Genomic DNA, 23,931 nt, shown 5'->3' on the forward strand with positions numbered 1-23,931 from the left:
GGTTGTGATGTCGTTTTGCCCTAAACTTAACTTGCCATAAGTTCCTACCCTCATTTCCAATTTCATTCTTGTATTTGTTATTGCTTTTCTCACCTTAATTATATATTCATATATATAGATTAGAGGCCATGCCAACAACAGCTAGGGGACCATGTGTGTGTTTCATGTGTCAATGGAGGCACAAAGTCACATGGTAACCAATTGTTTTACAAGTGGTGCTTACAGTGTTGCCGACAAAATTTTATGGGTCCCCAACATGCTCTCTAAACTCATCCTTTTCGTTTGTCATCAAAACATTAAAAAAAACAAAACAAAACAAAAAACAATGCTCTAAACTCAAAATATAGAGCTTAATTATATTTGTAGCACTAAATTCCCATGGGCTAGAGCCAATAGTGTTTTTGTCTTCCCTTACTCTATGTTTCGAAGGCATTTTTTAACAAAGCCAATGAAAACAAAGCCACTGATTTTGCAGAATAATAATTAAGTTTGTTATATATATTGAAGTCAAGAAAAAGAAAGGGACTCCATCCCCTAGCTAGGGGATAAAAATACCCTTTGTCGAAATGTGGTTTATGCTTCTGATAGAGATCGACAACTTGTCTTTCTTTCATTCATGATCGAATTTATTCCCATCTAATCTTTTGAACTCGATCACTTCACTTTGTCAAGCAAAAAGGAAAAAAAATAAAAATCCAAACTTGTACACAAAGAAATTCACATGCTTTTTCCATAAACATTTTTCTTTAATCGAGCAAAATTGAAATGTAGTACGAGTAGTGTCATTATCCGGCAAGTAGCTTCATCCTTTTATGGTTGCTACTCTCACAACTTGATCCTTTTGTTTATTTTAGGCTTCTATATAATCATTCCTTTTAACATAAATTTTAGAAATTAACGAAACTCAAAATACTTTATTCGAAATACCAAAACAATGTCGTATTGGATGGAAACACAAAACCAGTACCAAAAATATCAGCAAAAGATTTTATTCCGACTATTAAGGCCTAAGTGGTATGGGCAGAAGCAAAGCATTAAAGTTGTACATGGTATATATGCAATGTGCCTTACATTATTTGAAGATGTGCATTTGGAAAGTTATGAATGGGATCGAACAACCTGGTTTTTGGCGACAACATATAAATATAAGTCATAAGTTGGGTCACAGAAATGAGTGGGAGGTTGAGGCTTATGGCAAGCCACTCACTCAAATCTTTCCCAATAATTTAGGGCATTTCCTAAAACCCTACTTGTTCTAAACAACAATGCTTTTTAACAATCACAATCATTATACATTGAGGATGGTATTATACACCATTACTTGTTTGAATGGCAACACCCAACAAGGGCATGTTTGGCTAATGGTAATAATTAACCTCACTGTTACATGCTTATAGAAATGTAACTGGAATATTAAGCCAGATAGAAGAAAAAGGTATATAATGGGCAAACCACAAATTTATCAATTTCTTGTGTGGCATCACTGACACAGGAAAGAATAAACTCTAGAAAAGAACCCTCAAATAATTCATCAGAATCATAATCAGTATTTCCTTATTCCACTCCTCCGCCGGCGGCTCAATAACATCACAAGTTTTGTTGGATGACTCCTCCTTCTCTGCCTTGTTCTTCGCCTTCCTCTACATGATCACTTTCTTCGCCTCCTTCTTCAAGGCAGCCAGGGCCCTTTGCTTCTTATTCGTCCCAAGTAGGTTGTGGCTGGAATTTGTTCGACGTGTGAAAATTTAATGGACGAAAATGCTAATTAATGATCTTTCAATTACAACCATTTGTAAAATACATATATAAACGACGTAGGTGACTAGATCTTATAGATGGGAGAGTATGTACTCAATCTTATTACTGTAGCTATAAGTCCTCATATGTGTAAATTTCTCATGTTTGTAGTAAGAAACTGGAATTGCAGGTCACTAGGTGTATGATAGCTTGCAGCATACGTCCTCTAGTTGGAATTGGAACAATGCAAATCTTTTTTAGGCTTATTTACACCATTGCCCCTTGTAAGATACACTTTTTTTCACTTTGCCCCCTGAAACTTAAATCCTCTCAGTTTACCACCTGAACTTCACAAAGTTATTGCAAAAGACCCTATGCCGTTAACTCTGTCAATTTTTCCGTTAAAATAGCTGACGTGACACCTATATGGCATGAGTGAGACCCTTTTTTAGTTATGTAAAATCCATGTGGACAAAAAAAATAATTTTTAAACTAAAAATAATAAGATACATGTCAATTTTTTATAATTTTGCTTGTCTACATGGATCTTACATAACTAAAAAATGGTCTCACTCATGCCATATAGGTGCCATGTCAGCTATTTTAACGGAAAAATTGACAAAGTTAACGACATAGGGTCTTTTGCAACAACTTTGTGAAGTTCAGGTGGCAAACTGAGAGGATTTAAGTTTCAGGTGGCAAAGTGAAAAAAAGTGTATCTTACAGGGGGCAATGGTGTGAATAAGCCTCTTTTTTATCATCTAAAAGAAAAAGAAAAAAAAAAAAGATTAATGTGATTTGCTCCACCTAATCCCATAACATGCCATAAGTTTCTAATCTCACTTCCAATTCCATTCCTATATAAATTTGTTATTGATTTTTCACCCTATATATGCATATTGACCAGCAACAGCTAGGGGGTGGACCATATATGTATGTGTGCATGTGTTTCATTTGTTAATAGGATTATAGATTTCTAGGAGCACAGAGTCACATGCATGACAACCAATATATCGGGAAGCAACCTTACATTTTACACCACTTATTTTTGCTTTACATGTGGTGCTTACAAAGTTGCCGACAATTAATGTCCTCTGCATGATGGGTCCCCAACATCCATGCTCTAATTACCCAAAAATAGACATTGATCATATTAATTCGTAGCACTAAATTCTCATGGGCTAGAACCAATTGGGTTTTTGTCTTTCTTTACTCTTCATGTTAATTTCGAAGGCATTTTAACAAAGTTTATGGAAACAATATTTCCATTCATTTTGCAGAATAATAATTAAGTTTGTTATCTATATTGAAGTCATAACATAAAAAGGAACTTCATCCCCTAGCTAGCAGATAAAAATGCCCTTTGCCCCAGATCGATAGAGACAACTTGTCTCACAAGAATTCATGGATTTATTCCCATCGATCTAATCATCTTTTGAAGTCATCAATTTCACTTTGTCAAATAAAAAGGAAAAGCAAAAAAAAATCAAAACTTGTAGACAAAGAAATTCACATGCTTGTTCACTAACGTTTTTGTGTAGCTAGCTTGAGTAGTAAAATATAACCACACTCTTGAATTAATATTTTATCCTAGTAATAAATGACTTTTAATGATAATAGTTGTTACATCCAATAGTGTTCCTCTTATTCTCTAATACCAAATTTGGAATCCTTTTCAGATTTTACTTGATTTTTCCAATCAAACGAAAAGAAAAAGTTGAAAGTCATGGTCTTGTTTTGGACACTCTCTCGACATGCACTTTGAAGATTTGGTTCGGCTGTTTGTCCTCTGAAGCTCATCTCAAATCCCTTTTTAACTTTAATCAAGTTGTTTGTGGTCATTGTGCTCGTTTGCAAATTCAAATTGTAATTTTATATTTCAAGAAACAAAAAATTCAAGATGTTGCTTGTGATTGAGGAGAGACCTAAATTAAGCTTGGCAACTTTAATTTTTATACCTTTTCCTTTCTTTCTCTGCCTTTTAAAATTACATAACACTACTATGCAAATTATTATTAGCATTTGGCTGCTATGTTAAGGCTAGCTATGGGGTATGGGCAGAAGCAAAGCATTAAAGTGGTGGTATGCATATATGCCTTGCATTATTTAAGAAGATTTGCATATGGAAAGTTATAAGTAGTATTGTAGTTAACAGCTGGTTATTCGTGACAGCTTCATATCATGTAGGTCATAAGGGTAGCTCACAAAAATGGGTGGGAGGTTGGGGTTTATGGCAAGTGGCAACTCACTTATTCAAATCCTTCCAATTAATTAGGGCATTCCTAAAATTTCTACTTGTTCCACACAACAATGCTTTCTAACAATCACGATCGGTAAACATTAAGGATGGTATTTTACAATATTATTACTTGTTTGGATGGCAACAACCAATTATAACACAGGGGTAGTTTTAAGGATAGGTGAAGCAGACAATCGTTTTAGAATTTAAAATGTTGAAGCCCTAGATTTCATAAATCATTTATATACTTATATGGTCCAAGTAATGTCCATATAAAAAAAAAAAAAAAACAAGGTTCTATTTTTATGATTAAGCTAGGTTGGATCCCAGAATCTCAAGATCAGCTAATGGTTATAACCTCACTACTGTTATATGCTTATAGCATTATTGAGCAAATTAGCAATGCATTTGGGATATTGAAACCATAAGAAAAGGTGTCCAATTAATGGGCAAATCATTACCATACATTGCTGTCTAGAGGTAAAATACTAAGACACGTCTATGCCTGGATTTGAAAAAGACAATGCTGTGCCGGCGCCAAACACCAGTTACACCGTACCTTGCATGGACCACCCCTAGCTATGATCCCATGACCCCAAAACAAAATTCATAGTACAGCACACCAGAAACTGGTAAAATCATGAACTACTGTGAAGTCACTAGCTATATAATGTGCTTGAAGTTGCACAAATTGGACAAGGAAAGCTTTGTAAAATGACTCATTTTAATCAAACATTTACAATTTTGACTTATGTTTGAAAAGTTAACAATTTTCACTCGTTGGGCTTTTTTTGAACTGAATTATTTACCCTTGTATAAATATTTTTTGACTCTAAGATTTTAAATGTAAACATTTCGATTATAGTCTTAATCTTTTCAACTTTAGTACGCCTTAATATTTTATCTTCTCGATTTTATGAGTAATTTAACCATTTTCAAAGTAAAAAAGAGGCAACATTGTTAATTTTTTAAAACTTAAGTCAAAATTGTAAGTGTTTCATTAAAATAGTTCATTTTATAAAATTTCTTGAAACTGCACCTCATATTGATCTTTTGTTGTAGGACAAACACTCCACTCTATTTAAGTATTTAGGGAGAAAACATTTCATGCAAGTGATATATGTGTGTCATATGACTCATATTTCATAATAATTAATCAGGTGAGGAGGAATAATGTGTTATACCAGTCAAGTTTTTCTTCCACCTAAGAAACTAAACCCACCCAAAGGTTTCTCAACTTCCCACCTGGGGTTTAGAGCCGTTGGCACAACCCTGGCTATTTGACCATTTCCATTTCTTAATCATATATTCATATCCTCTTTTTATCATTTTTTGCTACAACCCCACAACATAATCAGTTAATCACATCCTCTCTACTCTTTAACCCAAGATGAAACCTAAAAAAGCCAAGGCCATTCCTGTCATTTCAGTTTCACCCCCAAAGAAACGGAATAAGAAGCAGAAGCATATGTCACTCAAACGAACCCCTCTTTTTCATTTCCAGCTGTTGCCAAAAACGCAATGCCCCCTGACCCCTCTGGGCCTTTGGCTCTCCCTCCTACCAAAAAAAACACAATGCCCCCCTCCCACATGGCCCCTCATAAACCCAACCATGGTTAACTTAACCCCGGTTAACTCTTAACCCCTCAACCCCCACTCTTTTAAGTTTTAACTCTCTCACACTCTCTCACTCCCCCCCTCTCTCTCTCTCTCTCTCTCTCTGCACCAGCACCACCATGGCCTCACTAAGCAGCAACCTCCTGGTCCTGACTCTCCTGGTCCTCGCCACCGCAATCTCAGCCCACAACATCACCGACATTCTCTCCGCCAACCCGGACTACAGCGTCTACAACAGCTTCCTCTCCCAAACAAAATTAGCCGACGAAATCAACACCCGCCAAACAATCACTATCCTCGTCCTGAATAACGCGGCCATGTCCGCCCTCACATCCAAACACCCCCTCTCCGTCATCAAAAACGCTCTCAGCCTCCACGTCCTCCTCGACTACTACGACCCCACCAAGCTCCACAAGCTCTCCAACGGCTCCACCCTCACCACCACCCTCTACCAGACCACCGGCCACGCGCCCGGCAACCTCGGCTTCGTCAACATCACCGACCTCACCGGCGGCAAGGTCGGCTTCGGCTCCGCGGCTCCCGGCTCCAAACTCGATTCCAGCTACACCAAATCCGTCAAGCAGATCCCCTACAACATCTCCGTCATCGAGATCTCCGCGCCGGTCATCGCGCCGGGAATCTTAACGGCGCCCGCGCCGTCGGCTTCCGACGTCAACATTACGGCGCTGCTTGAGAAAGCTGGATGCAAGACCTTCGCTTCGTTGCTCATATCGAGCGGTGTGATCAAGGCGATTACGGCGACGGTTGATAAGGGTTTGACTATTTTCGCACCCAACGATGAGGCTTTCAAGGCTCCTGGTGTGCCCGATCTGAGCAAGCTCACCAATGCTGAGGTCGTCTCGCTCTTGCAGTACCATGTCGTCGCCGGTTACACTCCGATCGGGACTTTGAAGACGACCAAGCATCCTATCAGCACTCTGGCCACCAACGGCGCCGGAAAGTATGATCTAACGGTCACCTCAGCCGGAGATTCCGTCACCCTTCACACCGGAGTCGACTCGTCTCGAGTTGCCGACACGGTCCTCGACGCGCCGCCGCTCGCGATCTTCACCGTCGACAATGTGCTGCTTCCGACCGAGTTGTTCGGAAAATCTCCATCTCCGGCGCCGGGACCTGCCCCAGAGGTTTCTCCCTCACCAGCACCTGAGCTCGCTCCCAGTCCAGCTTCGGTAGAAGCGCCGTCGCCTCTTGCAGCTTCGCCGCCGGCACCGCCTTTGGAGACACCGGAGGGATCTCCGTCGGACGCTCCGTCGGCCGAGTCGGAGAACAGCACCTCAGAGAATGGAGCCGGTCACGTGACACCACCTGCATTGCTGATGACATTGACAGTACTGGCGACCGTCTGTGCCACTGTTATTTCCTCCATTGTCTTGTCCTGAATGGTAATTTAGTTGTCTGTTAATTTATTTCTTTTTTATTTTTTGTTGTTTTGTAGTATTTTGATTTATTGTTTACTTTTACAGTTTTTACTCCGTTGTTACCGGCTAGACAGGTTTTAATTTAATTTATTTTAATTTTCAATTTTTAATTTATGGGAAGCTGCGCGTTTTAGCAGAAGTGGCTGTTCGTGTGTGAGAGTGAGGCTGTGAGCGAGCGAGAGTCGATTTGTTTTGGCTTTTTGAGGTTGTGAAATAATCGTGTGTGTCGCGGCCTGTTATTTTTAATATAGGGGTTTATGGTATGATTGGTATCTGACTATCTGTTCACGATCTGTAAAATCCAAGCTCATGGATTGGCGGAGCTGACTGTGATCCCACGTGGGTGCTGTATATTAATATTAATACTTAATATACTTTTTCGAAATGTGTGGGGACGACCACTTTATATAAAGTATTTGTTTCTTCTTTCTGGATCTTTCCAGAATTTGGATCTGTTCTTGGTGCCGCGAATGGACTGTATTGAACGGCTAGAAGCCGCATGGGTTCGTGTTTCAACGGCTTGCAATTCTTTACCTATTAGCTTAATGGGGGTCGTGTTTGAGTTTGGTGTACGACACACTTTCACGTACAACTGGTTGCCAAGTCTACTGTGACATTGTGATTGTTGTTGGGTCTGGTATTTTATTATAACCAAGTTTGTGTAGAGGTGTAAAACCAATTGGGTTGGCACGACCACGAAACATGTTGAGTTTAGCATGAACACGACACCAATAAATAAGTCGGGCAGGGATTGACCAATTTTTTTGGTTCATTAATCATTAACATAGCAATGTGTACGAAACAAGTTATGTACGAGCACGAAATCTATTATTCAATTTTGATACAATTTGTTTAACATTGTGTTTTTCCTTTTCAAATTTTTTTTCAAGAGCGAATCTGAATATTTGATTGTAGGAAAGAAAATGAATATAAGATAAGTTTCGAAACTCATAAAAAACAAATGAAATTCGCTCTGTTTAAGCTACGAGCACAAAAGGGGGTGTGAGTTGTGGGCTATATCATGCTTTCATGCCCAAGTGTTTTTTTTTTGCCACTATTCATGCCCAAGTTTTCACTATCTAAATATAGTATCATTATTAGATGGGCTAGCATGAGTACGACAAAAATTATAAATAAACATGAGTCGTGTTGTACTGTTGTGCATGTTTGTAACTCAAATAAACATGCAAAATATAGCTCGTTTAGGTGCAATACTTACCACATCCTGACCAAGTTGAAGCAATGTATAGCAAACCAGTACAATAAGAAATCGGGGGTCCTGACTCCTCAATCCTCATGGGTTTGAGAATTGTAATCCGTATCAAAAATCAGATTTCGAGTATTGCATTTCATATTTAGTCTAATCTTAATATATGGCCATCAATTTATGGCACAAGATCTCTTTTTGTTTTTTTGGTTAGAAAAGGAAAATCAAAGCACAAAGCCTCTACAACCACCTAATTCCCACATATCATACAAGAAGTTTTTTCGACCAAAAAAAAAATACAAGAAGTTTGAAGAGCCAATGACGGAAGGCAATCTCTCCAAATTTGACTGTCTGGATCAGAATGTCCAGTGGAAGCTAAAGCATCAACAAGAAAATTTGCCTCCCGAAAATATGCTTGTAGTAATTAATGGTTTCAAAACATAAAGCAATTACTTGCATATCTTGCTGAATGGATCGAATTGGTTTAAAATATGCTTATAATGACTAAGGAGACTTCAGTCGAGTGGTCAGACCCGTGGTTTGCTTCTGCGTGGTATGAGGTTCAATTCTTCAAATATACCTATTTAGCTACATGCTAGAGTTTCCTACCTCCAAAATATTGTAAGATTAGGTAGGAAACCTCAGTTTTAAATCTAGGTTCTCATCTTGAGGTTTCTAGGTATAAAAAGAATAAAAAATATATATATACAAAAATGTTCTAGAGCTAACTAGTTAATAAAACAATACAATACTAACCACCATTTTGGGCCCACTACACAATATAATCTCATAATCTAAACCGTTCATATTTTAGGTTTCAACCAAATCAGAAATCATTTAGCCATTTAATTATCAGTATATATATATATATATATGTATATATATATGCTTATAATTAATGGTCTTAAAACATGGATAGTATTGATTTAACATATACAGTACTATACTGAATCTTGTAGGGATTACCTTCAATTTGGGCTTGGTCTGCATTACTTTTGCGGCCCTTACATTCAAAGCATTTTTGAAAATATAATGTATTTAAACTGTTTTGTTTCATAGCTAATTATACTTTACATATATTTTATTTCACAGCTAATTTTTCCGACAACAATATCAAACTAAGCTTTAATTCTTTAATTTTTTATTTTTGTAGACGAAGTCACTATGACTCGTGGTGCATGGCTATAACCGTGTAGTTTTCGTTTTGGGCTTAGGCCTGCCAATTATATATATATCACATTCAAGTAAGAATTTTCTTCAAGCCAATTATATATATATCACATTCAAGTAAGAATGTTCTTACTTGAAGAAAAGTAAGAACATTTTTTTTGTGTAACATCTACCAATGCAATTCAATGATCAAAACTGTTCATTTTTAGTTTCCTACTCAAGAGTCATCTCACTATTAATTTCTCATACCATAAAATTAAAATGATAACGTGTTATAAATGAAGCGTTTTTTCTTAAGTAAATTACTCTAAATTACATTTTACAGCCCTTAATGATAAATAAATTTACTTAAAAAGTTGAAATAAATAAGTTCACTTTATACAAATAAAGCCTATGTTATATTTTCTTCCTTGTTTTTGGTGTCGAGCGCTCGGCGTGATTTTTTTTTTTAACTGGGCAAATTGTCATTGTCGCACAGTGATAATTAATAATAATATAACACGAGTGTTTTATGCAATTCAAATAGTTATTATCGTACAGTGACAATTGCTTAGCGCTCAGTGAACAGTGTCAAGCGCTCGTGAATAGTACCGAGTGCTCAGTGAAAGTGTCGAGCGCTCAGCTCATTAAAGTGGACAAGCTTGTTAACGTATTTTTACATGTGGGTCGGCTGATCATAGGCTTATTCGTTTTGCACTTAAAAAAAATAAATAAATAAAACCCTTTTTGTCTTTTTGTTTTCTTATTTTAAGAAATATGTATCTCTATTCTCTAGGGCCCTTCCAATAAGGGATCCCTCATTTAGTGTTAAATGAGGGATCACCTTGTAGGGCCCACACGGGTCGTTTTGTGTTAATCTGAACCGTCTATTTTTTACATCTTCATTGATAGATCATCCATGCAAAAAATCAGCCAAATCGGAAATCGTTTACCCATTCGATTAAGCGGTCAAAGTTTAGGTGTTTATAGAGAAATTTGATGTTCGTCCATTTGTTTTAAACTTTGACCGCTTAAACGAACGGGTAAACGATTTCCGATTTGGCCGATATTTTGCAGGGATGATCTATCAATGAAGATGTAAAACATGGACGGTTCGGATTAACACAAAACGACCCGTGTGGGCCACACAGGGTGATCTCTCATTTAACACTAAATGAGGGATCCCTTATTGGAAGGGCCCTCCTCTATTCTCTACCACAAACGAGTCTATTTTTTATTTTTTTGGTTTAGTCTTACTAGTCTTAGAGAAGAAAAAAATTACCCGCCTAGAAGCCAAAGCGTCGCCGTATCATAGCATCCCTTGATTCCCTTCACATATATTAGCGAGCCGTAGTAACAGGAAGATGCAACCCAATCTACTACGGCCATGGCGACCGAGCCTCCTCGCGCCACGACAACCACAACGAACGCAACGACCACCGGGCAAGAGAAACGACACCGTTCCATTTTCGACGTTCCGTCCAACTTCTTCGACTCCTGCGAGCTCCTTTCTTCTTCTTCTGGCCTCTCATCAACTGCTTCAACCGCCGAGACCTCTAACAAAAACTCCACCCTCGAAACCCTAGACAACGACTACTCCGAGCTCGAGCACGATGATCAAAAGCGCTCCCAAAACGCCGTCGTAGCACCTCGGTGGACCTGCCACACTTGCAAGGCCGAGTTCGAGTCCCTCCAAGACCAGCGCTCGCACTTCAAATCCGACATTCACCGATTCAACGTAATTTGATTATTCAAGTTTGGTTTTTTAGTTTCTGTTGTATATAATTTTCTATAGTTTCGTCAGAGGCTCCGTTTGGTAAATTTGAAGAATACTCATAATTGAGAAAAAGAAATTTAAGTTATTTGGGTTTGAAACACTGTTTTGTTAGCATTGTTGGATTTGTTTACATTGCTTTTGCTTAAGTTTTTAATTTATAATCAAATTTCTGTTTGGTATATGGAAAATGCTTAAACTCACAAGCTTTACTGTAATTTTAGTGGATGTGTTTACATTGCTTTTGCTTAAATTTTGAATTTCTAATCAAATTTCTCTTTGGTATATGGGAAGTGCTTGAATTTACAAAAATTACTGTGCTCTTAGTGGATTTGTTTCATCTCTCTCGAAAGCAACATTTTGTTTTTGGCCAACTTTCAAGTTGCTAATCGGATTTGGCTGTTTGATATGTGGGACAAGTAAAATCTACCGTGTTTTTTTTATCACTCTTATGTTATTTAGTATTTGAACTAATTCCTAAGCTGTAATGTGTGAGTGTGTGTGTTTTGGGGGATGTGGCAATTGATGTAATTACTTGGTTATATGTGATGATAGGTGAAGCTAAGCGTTGCGGGAAAGAATATTGTTAAGGAGGAGGACTTTGATGAGTTAACGTCTGATTCTTTTAAGGACTATGATGTGTCGAGTATTTCGGGATCGGAGGAAGATGAACCTGAAAAGGGATTTGGTTCTTTCAAGTTTTCAAGGGCAAGTGTTAGGCAGAAGTTATATATCCACCTTAATACGGGTGAGAGAGTTTCAGTATGGAAGTGTTTAATTACGAATGACTCTGGACCTGAAAGTATTTTGTCATGTGAGGAAGTGATAGAGAGACTGAAAACGTTGGTTAATGAGCCTAGGGATAAAACCCAATTTAGAATTGTGTTGCTTGCAAGTGGCGGGCACTTTGCTGGCTGTGTCTTTGATGGTAACTCGATTGTGGCTCACAAAACATTCCACAGGTTGGTTTATTATTTATGTACATTTCTATTTGCTTTTTTTTTTTTTTTTTTTTCCTTTGAATTTACTGTATTCAGAAGAATGATTTATTTTGTGATGTAGATACGTCGTAAGGGCCAAGGCTGGGAAAAAGCAGTCATCAAAAGATGCAACTGGCAGGGCTGCTCATTCTGCTGGAGCTTCTCTTCGTCGCCATAATGAACTGGCTTTGAAAAAGGTATTTAATGATTGATTCTGTAGTACAGCTCTATAGGAATTATGAATTTTTTTCTCAAAGATCACTCCATATAAACTTTGCATTTAAATTAGTGACGTCTCTATTTGATTTGGTGACAACTCTAGGTGAAAATAGCTTGGCACTCTTTTATGATGGATATTATTATGATAGCATGGTTGTTTTTATGGTGAACATAAGGTCACTGACAAGAGCTTTTGTAAGTTTTGATTCAGTGTAGCAATTGCAAGATGCTTCAGTTCACCCGTCTAAATTTAAAGTTCTGTTCCAAATTTAATTACACATTGCACTAAAACTCGCTTTCTAATACTTCCCATCACACTACGAATATAACTATCTCTAAATCAATGTGTTTGCTACCTATGTAATTGATATTTAATGAGTTTTTTATTTCCTTTCCAATTTTTAATTATGTTCTAGTTTATTATGTAAGATATCTTGACTGAAAGAAGCACTCTTGCCTTAGTCATACAGAACTATATTGTGGTCATATATTATGTTTTAAATTGCCTACTGAATCTTGTAAAAATTGACTAATTTGTATATCATACATTTCTAGGAAATTCAAGAGCTACTTGCTGCTTGGAAGCCTTATTTTGATGCTTCCTCTTGCGTTTTTGTTTATGCTCCTTCTAGCAATCATCAGCTGCTTTTTAATGGGGGAAACCCATATTTTAGTCATCAGCATTGTGTCGTTCGAAATGTTCCAGTGACTGTTCGAAGACCTACTTTGAAGGAAGCTCGGCGTATATATGATCAGTTGACCCAAGTTGCTTATGAACTAGATGAGAATGAAGCTCCTCTAAGTTCCAAAGAGGACCCACCTCTTACTTCAGGTATCGACAGTGACATCTGCCCAAGCATGGAAAAAGTTGACATTGTTGACAATTCAGGTTGTAGGGAAAATACTGATGCTTGCTCAAGTTATGGAAAGTCCAATGAACTCCCTATATCAAGTGAGAGTGATAGCGAGGTTTTAGGTTCGTCAACACCCTTGCATGAAGCAGCACAGTCTGGCAATGCTCTTAAGGTTTTGGAACTCTTGGAACAGGGCCTGGATCCTTGCATCAAAGATGAAAGGGGACAGACTCCTTACATGCTGGCAAGCGAAAAGGAGGTCAGAGATACATTTAGACGATTCATGGCCTCAAACCTTGATAAATGGGATTGGAATGCTGCTAAGGTACCCAGTGCATTGACAAAAGAGATGGAGGAATCTCAAGCTGCTAAGAAGGTAATTATTGTTTGCAGCCCTGCACCTGGTTTCTCTAGATGGCTTGAGCCCTTGACTACTTGAGATGAAATCTGAAAAAGAAAAAAAATTTCTTCGAGTCTTTTCGTGTTCAGGAGTTTAAGCATCTGGGTTTACTCTATTTAAACCCAAAAACTTGACCACTTAGCCCAACTTTTTTCCCCCAAGTTCTTAATACTGATTTTAATTCTTAAAAACACAAAGAAAAAATAAAAAATCCTTCAATCTGCTCCTCCCTTCCCCTCTTAACGCCAGCACTAACCATGCAGCTCCATGGGCTGGCCACGGTGCTGCTTATCGATTTTGGCCAATTATGTCAAGCAGATTTTATGGGTCCATGGCCTATCCTTGATTAACCTGGTTGGATTAGCCAGCCTGTTCTAGTTTTTAGAACAGTGTTGTTAGTGTCAGGAAAATGACAAAGATCATTTGTTGAGAAAAAAGTTAAATGCTAGAGAGGCTTTCTTTTAACCAAAATCCTGGAGTTCGTACCAAATATACAAAGTAAGATAAAAATTCAAGAGTTGGGGTATAAGTGGTTGCGTCGTCTATTTTCAACAATGTTTAAACCCTTCTCTTTTAGGTGCTTTGTTACCTATGATTTGGTTTATTAATGTCCTCTCGATTATTAGGCATCTTTACTTTGTTTATTTTGTGAGGCTTCTTTCTAGTGGTGTTTGTTGACATATTGATACTAGAAAATGGTTGAATATGACCTGCCTTCAAATTTTTTTGTTCAGGCTGAAAAAGATGCCAAAAAGAAAGCAAGAGCAAAAGAAGTGAAGAAATTACGGAAAGAAAAAGAAAAGAAAGCTCAGGTGCATAATATTTGCTTATATTTTGTCCTTTTTTTTTTTTTTCCTCTAGACATGTTGATGGATATTATATTCTTTTTCCTGTGGACTTGGTTTTGAATCTAGTTTTTCTGAAGAATCCTTTAGGATGGTATTTTCAGTCACGCAATTGATGCTGTTGAGATTGTTTTTATAGCTTTAATGCAGTGATTTACGGATATTAATTTGTAGGTGGGGGTAGTGAGTTGCTAACTGCCTTTTCTATTACCGTTAATCTTCCTATTTTCTTTGTATAAAGTAAACTTGAAATGTTTGAGTAATTTTTAAAATCATTATGTGAGTGTCTTTTTGGGTAGTTGTGAGGATTATAAACTGAAAGCAACATATAGGTGGGGGCGGTGAGTTGCTAATTGCCTTTTCTATTATTGTTAACCATCCTATTTTCTTTCTCTAAAGAAAACTTGAAATGTTAGATTAATTTTTAAATCATTATGTGAGTGTCTTTTTGGGTAGCTGTGAGGATTATAAATTGAAAGCAACATATGTTGCCCATCAATAATTATCTTTTTTTTTTTTTTCTGAAAAAAAAAAAGCTGACACCAACATTTGACATCATTGTCAACTAGCTGTATACAGCATTCCCTCTTTTTTCTTCATCTATATCTTCTTCGTTCTATATCTCTGTGATGCTTTGTCTATATTGTTGTGATGTGAATATGCAGGCTGAGGCTGCTGCTTCCCAAAATGAGTCAAAGGTTATGCGAAATCCAGTATCCTCTTCATCTTCTGGTCTTAAGGGAAAGCCTCAACCCAGTCGGGGATCACAGATCTCTAAAGAGGTCAGTTTAGATTCTTGATGTGTTCTTAGGGTAAGACTATTTTTCTTTAAGTCCCTATTCATGTCTCACTTTGATGTCATGATGTATGGAAAAGTTATGCTAGGTCATGTTCTCAGTTAGCTTCTTTCTTTACCTTGCACTCTATATCCATCTTGATCTAAGTAGAAACTGTTCTTTAAGTTTTCTTTTTTAATTTCAAATCAGGAGGAACTAAAAAAGGCACAGGCAGCTGAGAGGGAGAAAAGAGCAGCTGCTGCCGAGAGGAGGCTGGCTGCAACCCTTAGTGCTCAAGGCAATGCCACCAGTACCGTTGCACCTAGCACCGCACAACCCAAAGGCGGGGTAGCCGGTGAAATTAACTGCTCCTGTTGTACTGTATCACTGGCCGGTAAAGTTCCTTTTCATAGGTATAATTACAAATACTGCAGCACATCATGCATGCATGTACACAGAGAAATTCTTGAGGATGGATAACATAAAAACCGCCGGTGGTACTGCCATTTGTAAAAGCGTATTCAATTTTAACCTATTTTTACTTCTTCTGTATCATCTTGTTTTGTCATTCTACATTGATGAAGTAATTGATGTGAAAGAGATACTTGACATTGTCAGCCCATGACTTTATAAATAAGAGAGAATTATAGCAATAGATCTCTAACTTGTTTTTTGAATTATATAGTCCACGAACTTTTACTTATGTATCACCGTAGTTCATTCTGTCAATTTCATCTATATTTTTTTTGTCAATTTTAATTACGTATATCACGTTGAGTAAAGAAAGAAGGTATGAGTTACCATTTTTACTTTTCAAAAGTTACTCACATGCTTGATACATTACTAAAATTAATGGATGAAATTGACAAAATGAACTTCAGTGATACTATATAGGGGTGAAAGTTTGAGAATTATAGAATTTAAAAAACAAGTTCTTGGATCAAAGTGATACTAAGGGTAAAGTTAGAGGACCATTGTTGTTATTTGCTCTTAGTTCTTATAAATAATTAGATTAGATTGGGGCAATCGGTTATCAGCAGGTTTCGTTCTTGGTCATTGCACTTCCCACACGCTGGTATGCTTGATGGCCAAGAGAGAGAATAAACGCACATTCAGCCAAGAGGGGCCAAGCGGCCCATGCCCCTGCAAAGTTCTTGGGAAAAAAAAAAAAAAAAAATTTACTTTATGAGGATTAATTTAACAATGTGTTGAACCAATGTGTCGCTTTTAAAAAAATTTTGTCCTCTCTTTTACTCTTCTCATTAACATTAGACAGGTTCTCCAAATTGGAGTTTTCTAATCATTCAAATGCTTCACAGATTTCAAGTAGAAAAAAAAAAAAACATAAATTTTGTATAATGATCGAATGACGTTAACCACTTTAGAGCATGTCGATTTTTTATTTTATACAATACTCATTTTAGCATGAAACCTACTTTCAGGGTTTCACCAAATAGCCTTCATAATGAGTTTTCTTTTGTTTAAGAGCCATACCCCTTCAACCTCAATTTTTTAATTTAAAGCCCTCTCAATCGATCTAAATTTATTGTAATATAATCAATCCACAAACAAGTAAACATTAACTAAAAAAATAATGAAGTATGCAATTGAATCAAACTAGAAAATCAGTAAGAACTGAGTATTGAACTTACCACAAAGGGAAGACTAGTGCAACAAATGTGTAAAATTCTAAATATCTAATATTTCAATAATTATTTTTTTACCTTCTTATCTTCTATATCTATATCTATATCATCATATAATATATAAAAGCAAACTCTATCTTAGGTGAAATATTTATAAACCCAAAAAATATTCTCTTACTAAAAAAATACTAAAATAAGATAATTCAATAAAATAAGGGTAAAACAGTAAAATAATAATTTAATAGAATTTAAACTAAAAAAATTAAATCAAAGCACTAACCCACTGCTCTCTCTCTCTCTCTCTCTCTCTCAAACCCTGTTATAACACAAGCCCAAAAAAAAAAATTAACTATACAATATTTATAGAGGAAATTATAAATTTGGTCCACTTATTTTATACTTAGTTCAATTTTGGTCCATGATCTTTTTTAAGTTCAATTTTGGTCAACTTATTTTATACTTAGTTCAATTTTGGTTTACGATTTTTTTTTAAGTTATGATTTTAAATCTTTTTGGTTGTGTTGTCTTTAATTATAATTAAAGTATAAGTTATATTTCATCATTTATTAGTCATAGGAACCAATTTGGAGTATTAGAATCAAAGAGAATTGAAGTTTAGGGAAATTTGAAAAATCTGATAATTTTTTAGGAAAAATTGGTAGTTTCGGGTACCCTACTTTGGGACAAATTATCTTGAGTTTTAGAACTCCAATTTGAATGATTTTTATATGGTTGTAAAGAGAAGATTCATAACTTTAAAACAAATATATGTTTACTGAATTTGGCTGAGATTTGATAGGGTAAAAAACGAGACAAATTTGAGAAAACAAATCTGGACTTTTATTGAACAAGTGGAACAATTAATGGACTAAAACAGAACTTAAAAAAGATTGTAGACCAAAATTGAACTATATAAAATAAGTGGACTAAATCAGTAATTATCTCATATTTATATTATTACAAAATAACATTAATTCTTACTCCAATATTTGATTTGTACAATAATATGGTAGAACTCAATATAAAAATGTTACTTGGGAAAAATAGTTGAGCTAAACAATATTGTCCATGTATCCATTTATTAATCTTACACATAGCCCACATTCCTACTATAATCTCGACTATATTTCACATACTTTGTGTGTTGTATATCTATTTATTAAAGTCTCTTTTTTTTTTTTTTTATGTGAAGGATTCAAATTTGGAACATTCCCAACATTATTGAAAAAATACCACTAAATTATATGCTCATTAAAATCAACTAGTTAAGGGTCAAATAAAATTAAGAAAAAAAACTCGAGCCAAAAAGAAAAAAACCTATTCATTACTAATTAGGAAGAGAATGTACAAGCCCTTCATGCTTAGATAAGGTACAACCGACACTGAGCAACCATGTAGAACAATCGCAACAAATATAAAGCCTTCCCTCGAGCACATACCAAAGACCAAACCTCCCGAAAGCGCGAAGGTTAACTAAAATTGCGAAGCTGAGCAGCACAAACTCCTTTTACGCAAATGGTCAGTATTTCTGTGTGTAATTTCTTCGAACACCTTCGCTTCCATAAACTTAATTTTAATTCGAAAGAGCTCTCCTTCTTTGATTTGACCCTTTTCGTTTTGCTCTTTGATTTTGTGTTGCAGTCGGTCACTCTGCACACAAATCTCGGCGACATCAAGTGCGAGATCTTTTGCGACGAGGTCCCAAAAACCGCCGAGGTCAGTAAACTCAGTGACCCCATGACTCTGTGTCTCTCTTTCTGTTTGTTTCCCGAGAAAATAATTTCTGGGCCTTCTTTCATTATGTTAGTATGTGAATTCCCCCTCTAATGCTAATGTTAGTTTGATGAATTGTGGTCCTTTGTGGAAAATCTTCACTATATATATTTTTTTTTATTTTAAAGAATTATGTTTGAGTGCACAGATGTCGTCTTTGTAAGTTGTCTTTGAATCAATTAGTTATTTCAGCAATTCCATCCAAGACTTTTGTCCATTGCTTTGTTCTGATTGAAGTATTGTGGGGTGTGAACTCAGATTGTGGTGTTGTATTAATACATTGTTAACATCTCAACCAGTTTTATTGCAATTGATTAGTGATACAGTACTGATGTTGTTCATGGTGATAACTTTGTTACTCATTCCCATTCTTTTTTTTAATTATTTCAATACAGAATTTTTTGGCGCTATGTGCTAGCGGCTATTATGATGGGACCATATTTCATAGAAATATTAAAGGTTTTATGATTCAAGGTGGAGACCCAACAGGCACAGGCAAGGGGGGGACTAGTATTTGGGGCAAGAAGTTCAATGATGAGATAAGAGAATCTCTCAAGGTAATCATGATCCTACCCTATACCCTTAATTATTGTGAAGCCCGAGTTGGGATAAGCTTGGTCTAAGTACATTGTTTCCAAAACCCCCATGGTACTTATTATATCTTGAACACTAGTGGATTCTAATTGACAAAACTTTCCCCATTTTTTTTCTATTTCTTTTACAGCACAATGCGAGGGGGATGCTATCAATGGCAAATAGTGGTCCCAACACAAATGGAAGCCAGTTCTTCATTAGTTATGCGAAGCAGCCACATCTGAATGGATTGTACACTGTGTTTGGCAAAGTGATTCATGGATTTGAAGTTCTTGATATCATGGAAAAGGTGATGTTTAATGGTATAGCTTATGTATAATTATTTCAGCATGGTCCCAATACAAATGGAAGCCAGTACTTCATTAGTTAATGCAGTGTGTGTTTGTGGATGTATTTGGGCTAGTGGTTTATTCATTTCATATGATGTTAACCTATTTTTTCTGTACCACAAATGTTGCTCCGTGATGTTTGTAAAATATAAAATGAAGTCTGATTTCTCCAAGAAATGAACTATATTTTACTTTTACAAAGAGACAATAACGAGTCAATTTGCGGATATTTTCACTACCTTGATTCTGAAACGATGAAAATTATCTTTTTTGTGTGTCGTTCAGTGTTTGATTCACATTGTTGATTGTCTTTGGCGTTCTTTGTTCGAATATTGTTTTATTTACTGGTGTTTGGATTTGTGCAGACTCAAACTGGACCAGGGGATCGTCCTCTTGCGGAGATCAGGCTCAATCGAGTGACCATACATGCTAACCCACTTGCGGGTTAGCCTGGAATTTTGACTGGTTTGACATCACCTTTTTTGGAGGTCTTGTATTCGTAGCTAGGATGTACACTAGCAATCAGTTGCAGATATAAGTTTCAACAATGAGAGGGAAGATGTAGTAAGTGCTGTCATACCAGCAGAATATGTATAGCACTTTCTGATTTACTTCGTAAATGTTACTTTTGGATATAGCATTTTAGTTTCATGGTTCTGAGATACTGTTTGAGGTTATAATAATTAGTCGTTGCCATAGGGTTTAGTTGAAGTTAACGAACTTGTATGGGTTTGGTTTTAGTGTTCTTATATTTGCCACAATGAATTAGGGAACCATTCTGGCTTGTAATGAGCATCATTGTTGTCTTGGATTGCAAGTATGGGAGCAATATTGCTGTTCATGCCTTGGTAGCATAATGGTTTAGAGCTTATGATTTAGGCCTTCAAGAGGTCTAGAGACTACATTGTAAATCCTAAATGAAATTCAAACACATCAACAAAATGACAAGAAACTAATAAGTTGTGAAATTAAGTTGTGATTGTCAAAGTTTTGTGATTTCTATGGGGTGAGCATTTGAACGCTCAAACTAAGCATTTGAATGCTGGACGGGGTTTAAAAATTTGTCTACTATTATTACTACATTAAAAATGGAGTTGTACTTGGAGGTGGAATCAATTCGGTAATCGAATTGATTTACCATCATCGACTACTGAATCGGGATTGACAAAATGGGTAGATTAGCTACCACCACCGACAAGGTCGGTTACCGGTTGTTTCGGTGTCGGTCGAGTTCGGTCGGTAGCATTTGGTATTAGAGAGAAAGAAAGAGAGAACTTGCTGGTCTCAGGAAAGCCGGCGAGAGAGGTGATGTCGGTGTAGTTTTTGATTTTGGCATTCAGACAATTTGTGATATCTCATGCCGTTTTAGACTCCGAGTGTAGTGGTGTGGTTCAGTAAGCCTACCGATATTGAAAAATCACAAATCACACCCAAACCGATTGGTTCGGTGTCGGTCGATATTTCGGTTTTGTCTAACAAAAAACCTACCTCTAGTTGTACTTGGTATTTAATCTCAACTCTTTTTATGAAACTAGGGATTGTGACTTAAAAGTTAAACACTTAAAACTAGGCCGGCTTCCTAGTGTTGATGTTTTTATCTAGTTTTTGGGCATGTGCTTACAATTACCGTAAACTTTTTAAAAGTGAGTGTGTTTGCATACGGCCAAGTGCGTGACCCATTTGAGCGAGCGCTCAGTGTCTTCATTGTTTTTAATGGACAGCTTGAAACTGTTGAATGGTAACTAACAAAATTAGGGTGAATGTGATTTCAAATTATTGTATTTTTGTGCTTTGTATTTTTTTATTGGGTTGTAGTAAAACTGTTTAACAATTTAATAAAGAAAAAGACGTCGAGTGCTCGGTGCCCTTGTCGAGCAATCTGCTCAATAGAAATAGATCGGCTTGTATTAGACATACTTGAGTGTTCCCCCTTTGTCCATAGGCCTTCTAAAGCTTAAAAAATTAATTATTAGTCCAATTTGAACACCGAGCGCTCAGCTCGTTAAAAGTAGACCAGCTTGTATTAGGTTTAGACAAATCTATATAGGCCGTTCGCTTTGTCCATAGGCCCTTCAAAGGCTTAAAAAAACCTTATTAATTATTAGTCCAATAATAAATTGATAAGTAAATGACTTTAAAGTCTATTTTAGAGCTTTTAATGATAAACAAACTCACCTAAAAAGTTGCAATAATAAATAGACCTACTTTGTATAAATATAGTCTATGTTATGTTTTATCCGTGTTTTTTACACTAAACGCTGAGTACTCGGCTGAGTGCTTGGTGGGGTTTTTTTTTTTTTTTTTTTTTTTAATTGGGCAAATTGCCACTGTCAATTAATAATAGTATAATACGGGTGTTTTTTGCAATTCAAATACCTATTGTCGCAATGATTGGCATTGTCTAATAATAGCAATTTTCGAGCGCTCAGTGATTTCCGTGTTGTGCGGTTCACATTAAAATGGACTGAGCTGAGATTTTTTTGTAGCAAGTGGGTTGTGTTATGAGCCTAATTTCTGAATTGGACTTTAAAAAAAATAACCCTAAATTGATTTAATATTTTTCGTAAAATCTTCATATGATTTATAATGTGTATTGCTATATGCACACCTCACTTCCTCTCACCACATACCCCTCCCTTTGAATTTTTGAAATTAAAAATTTAACCCAATATGAAAAGACAATAAAGGACAAAAGAAAAAAAAAACAACAGACGATTCAACCCACCTTTTCCCTTTTTCTCTCATCGCACTCTCATTCTCTTTGTCTCTTTCCCTCACTCTCTTCTTTACCTTTCTCTCTGTCTAATGTCCCTCTCGGTTCGATCTGTTGCATAAGCCGGCGACCTTGCTGGCCTCTAGATCGGTGGTCGGCATGACATAAGAGAGAGGGAAAAGGGAGAAATGAGAGAGGGGAAAAAGATAGACGGAAGAAGAGAGAATGAGAGAGGGAGGGAGAGAGAGAGAGAGAGAGAAAAGGAAAGGTTCTATTCGACAGAAGGTTCGACATATTGCTGCCGAATGAACCTAATTGATTCGGCAGACCAGTGCTGAATGACCCACGAAGATGTTCACCTCCAACACGAAATTTCAAACTTAAACCCTAAAGACCCGTAGTCCAAATCATCTCAAATAGAAAAAAAAAAAAAGTTGTTATGGATTAAACAATTGAAATTAGATAGTAAAACCCTAGATTAAGATTTGAATAAAACAAATTTGAAGTTAGGGCATATCTCTAAGTGTTAACAATGACTATGGTTATGTGGTGGTTTGGAGTGTGGAGTGGGTGTGTAGTGAAAAAAATTTGGTTAGAGAAATTAGTTTGAATATAATTGGATAAGTTTGATAATGTGAGGAGTGTTTAATGAGAAAATACAAATTGTAACAAGTGTTACTATATGCACACCCCACTTTCTCTCACTACAAACTCATTTATCCTTTCACACCATTTTTTTAGAAAAAATTACAAATTTGGTCTACTTATTATATACCTAGTTCAATTGTGGTTCACAATCTTTTTTAAGTTATGATTTTAAATCATTTTGGTTGTGTTTTCTTCAATTATAATTGAAGTATAAGTTATATTTCATCATTTCTTAATTATAAGAACCAATTTAGAGTATTATAATCAAAGAGAATTGAAGTTTGGTGAAGTTTAAAAAATTTGAAAAATTTTCTATGAAAAATTGATAGTTTCGGCTACTATACCTTGAGGCCAATTATTTTGAGTTTTAGAACTCCGATTTGAATAATCTTTGTATGATTGTAAAAATGAGATGCATAGTTTTAAAACAAGTATATGTTTACTGAATATGAGATTTGATAGAGTAAACGGCGGGACAAATTTGAGAAAACAAATCTAGACCTTTATTGAACAAGTGAACAATTAGTGGACCAAAACAGAACTTAAAAAAGATTGTGAACCAAAATTGAATTAGGTATAAAATAAATATACCAAATATGTAATTTTCTCTTTTTTAAAAAAAATTTAATTTGTCAAAACACACCCCCAAATTTCTGAAAATACTTTCACTAAACACACAAAAAAAAAACCCAAAATCCAGCCCCACATACCCCCCGCCGCCTACTCCTTGCAACCACTGTCTTCGGCGATCCAACCCACCACCCTCTTTCTTCTCTCTCCTCTTTTATGTCCATCTTGCTCCTACATGTTGCAGAGGTCGGCGACCTTGCCGGCCTCCAAATCGATGGACGATGACCACCGCGAGAAGGTGTAAAGTGAAAGAACAAAAAGAGAAAGAGAAATAAGGAGGGAGAGGGAGAGGGAGAGGGGGAGGGGGAGGGGGAGAAAAAGAGAGAGAGAGAGAGAGAGAGAGAGAGAGAGAACTACTGACG

At 36.4% G+C, this 23,931-nt stretch overlaps 3 protein-coding genes across 4 annotated transcripts; all 3 read left to right on the forward strand.

Moving 5' to 3' along the window:
* Nucleotides 1-5,668: 5,668 nt before the first annotated feature.
* On the forward strand, nt 5,669-7,306 carry FLA8 (FASCICLIN-like arabinogalactan protein 8). Its single transcript, XM_086236883.1, has one exon. The coding sequence runs from the start codon at nt 5,713-5,715 to the stop codon at nt 6,991-6,993; it is 1,281 nt and encodes a 426-aa protein (XP_086093009.1). The 5' UTR covers nt 5,669-5,712; the 3' UTR covers nt 6,994-7,306.
* A 3,403-nt stretch (nt 7,307-10,709) lies between these two features.
* Nucleotides 10,710-15,889, forward strand: LOC147290766 (zinc finger protein-like protein). 2 transcript variants are annotated; one of them, XM_086238626.1, is made up of 8 exons: nt 10,710-11,126; nt 11,718-12,124; nt 12,225-12,339; nt 12,917-13,246; nt 13,277-13,591; nt 14,350-14,427; nt 15,126-15,242; nt 15,447-15,889. In XM_086238626.1, the coding sequence occupies exons 1-8, from the start codon at nt 10,776-10,778 to the stop codon at nt 15,714-15,716; spliced, it is 1,983 nt and encodes a 660-aa protein (XP_086094752.1). In that variant the 5' UTR covers nt 10,710-10,775; the 3' UTR covers nt 15,717-15,889. The 2 variants fall into 2 exon arrangements, with proteins under 2 accessions (XP_086094752.1, XP_086094751.1); XM_086238625.1 differs by having other exon boundaries at nt 10,712-11,126; nt 12,917-13,591.
* Nucleotides 15,890-18,258: 2,369 nt separating this feature from the next.
* Nucleotides 18,259-20,395, forward strand: LOC147290767 (Cyclophilin-like peptidyl-prolyl cis-trans isomerase family protein). Its single transcript, XM_086237139.1, has 5 exons — nt 18,259-18,400; nt 18,524-18,598; nt 19,051-19,212; nt 19,380-19,538; nt 19,944-20,395. Exons 1-5 carry the CDS (start codon nt 18,398-18,400, stop codon nt 20,025-20,027), a joined length of 483 nt encoding a protein of 160 aa, XP_086093265.1. The 5' UTR covers nt 18,259-18,397; the 3' UTR covers nt 20,028-20,395.
* The last annotated feature ends 3,536 nt before the right edge of the window (nt 20,396-23,931 follow it).

This window comes from Dryas octopetala, chromosome 3 (assembly GCF_963921425.1).
Source record: "Dryas octopetala chromosome 3, drDryOcto1.1, whole genome shotgun sequence".
In the NCBI taxonomy this organism is placed as follows: domain Eukaryota; kingdom Viridiplantae; phylum Streptophyta; class Magnoliopsida; order Rosales; family Rosaceae; genus Dryas; species Dryas octopetala.

Bases quoted from the DNA above. Each gene is read 5' to 3' on its own strand.
- FLA8 (XM_086236883.1), top strand. From the start codon at position 5,713: ATGGCCTCACTAAGCAGCAACCTCCTGGTCCTGACTCTCCTGGTCCTC.
- LOC147290766 (XM_086238625.1), top strand. From the start codon at position 10,776: ATGGCGACCGAGCCTCCTCGCGCCACGACAACCACAACGAACGCAACG. The intron at 11,127-11,717 runs GTAATTTGATTA...ATGTGATGATAG, and splicing joins CCGACATTCACCGATTCAAC to GTGAAGCTAAGCGTTGCGGG. The intron at 12,340-12,916 runs GTATTTAATGAT...ATACATTTCTAG, and splicing joins ATGAACTGGCTTTGAAAAAG to GAAATTCAAGAGCTACTTGC.
- LOC147290767 (XM_086237139.1), top strand. The intron at 18,599-19,050 runs GTCAGTAAACTC...ATTTCAATACAG, and splicing joins AGGTCCCAAAAACCGCCGAG to AATTTTTTGGCGCTATGTGC. The intron at 19,213-19,379 runs GTAATCATGATC...TTTCTTTTACAG, and splicing joins AGATAAGAGAATCTCTCAAG to CACAATGCGAGGGGGATGCT.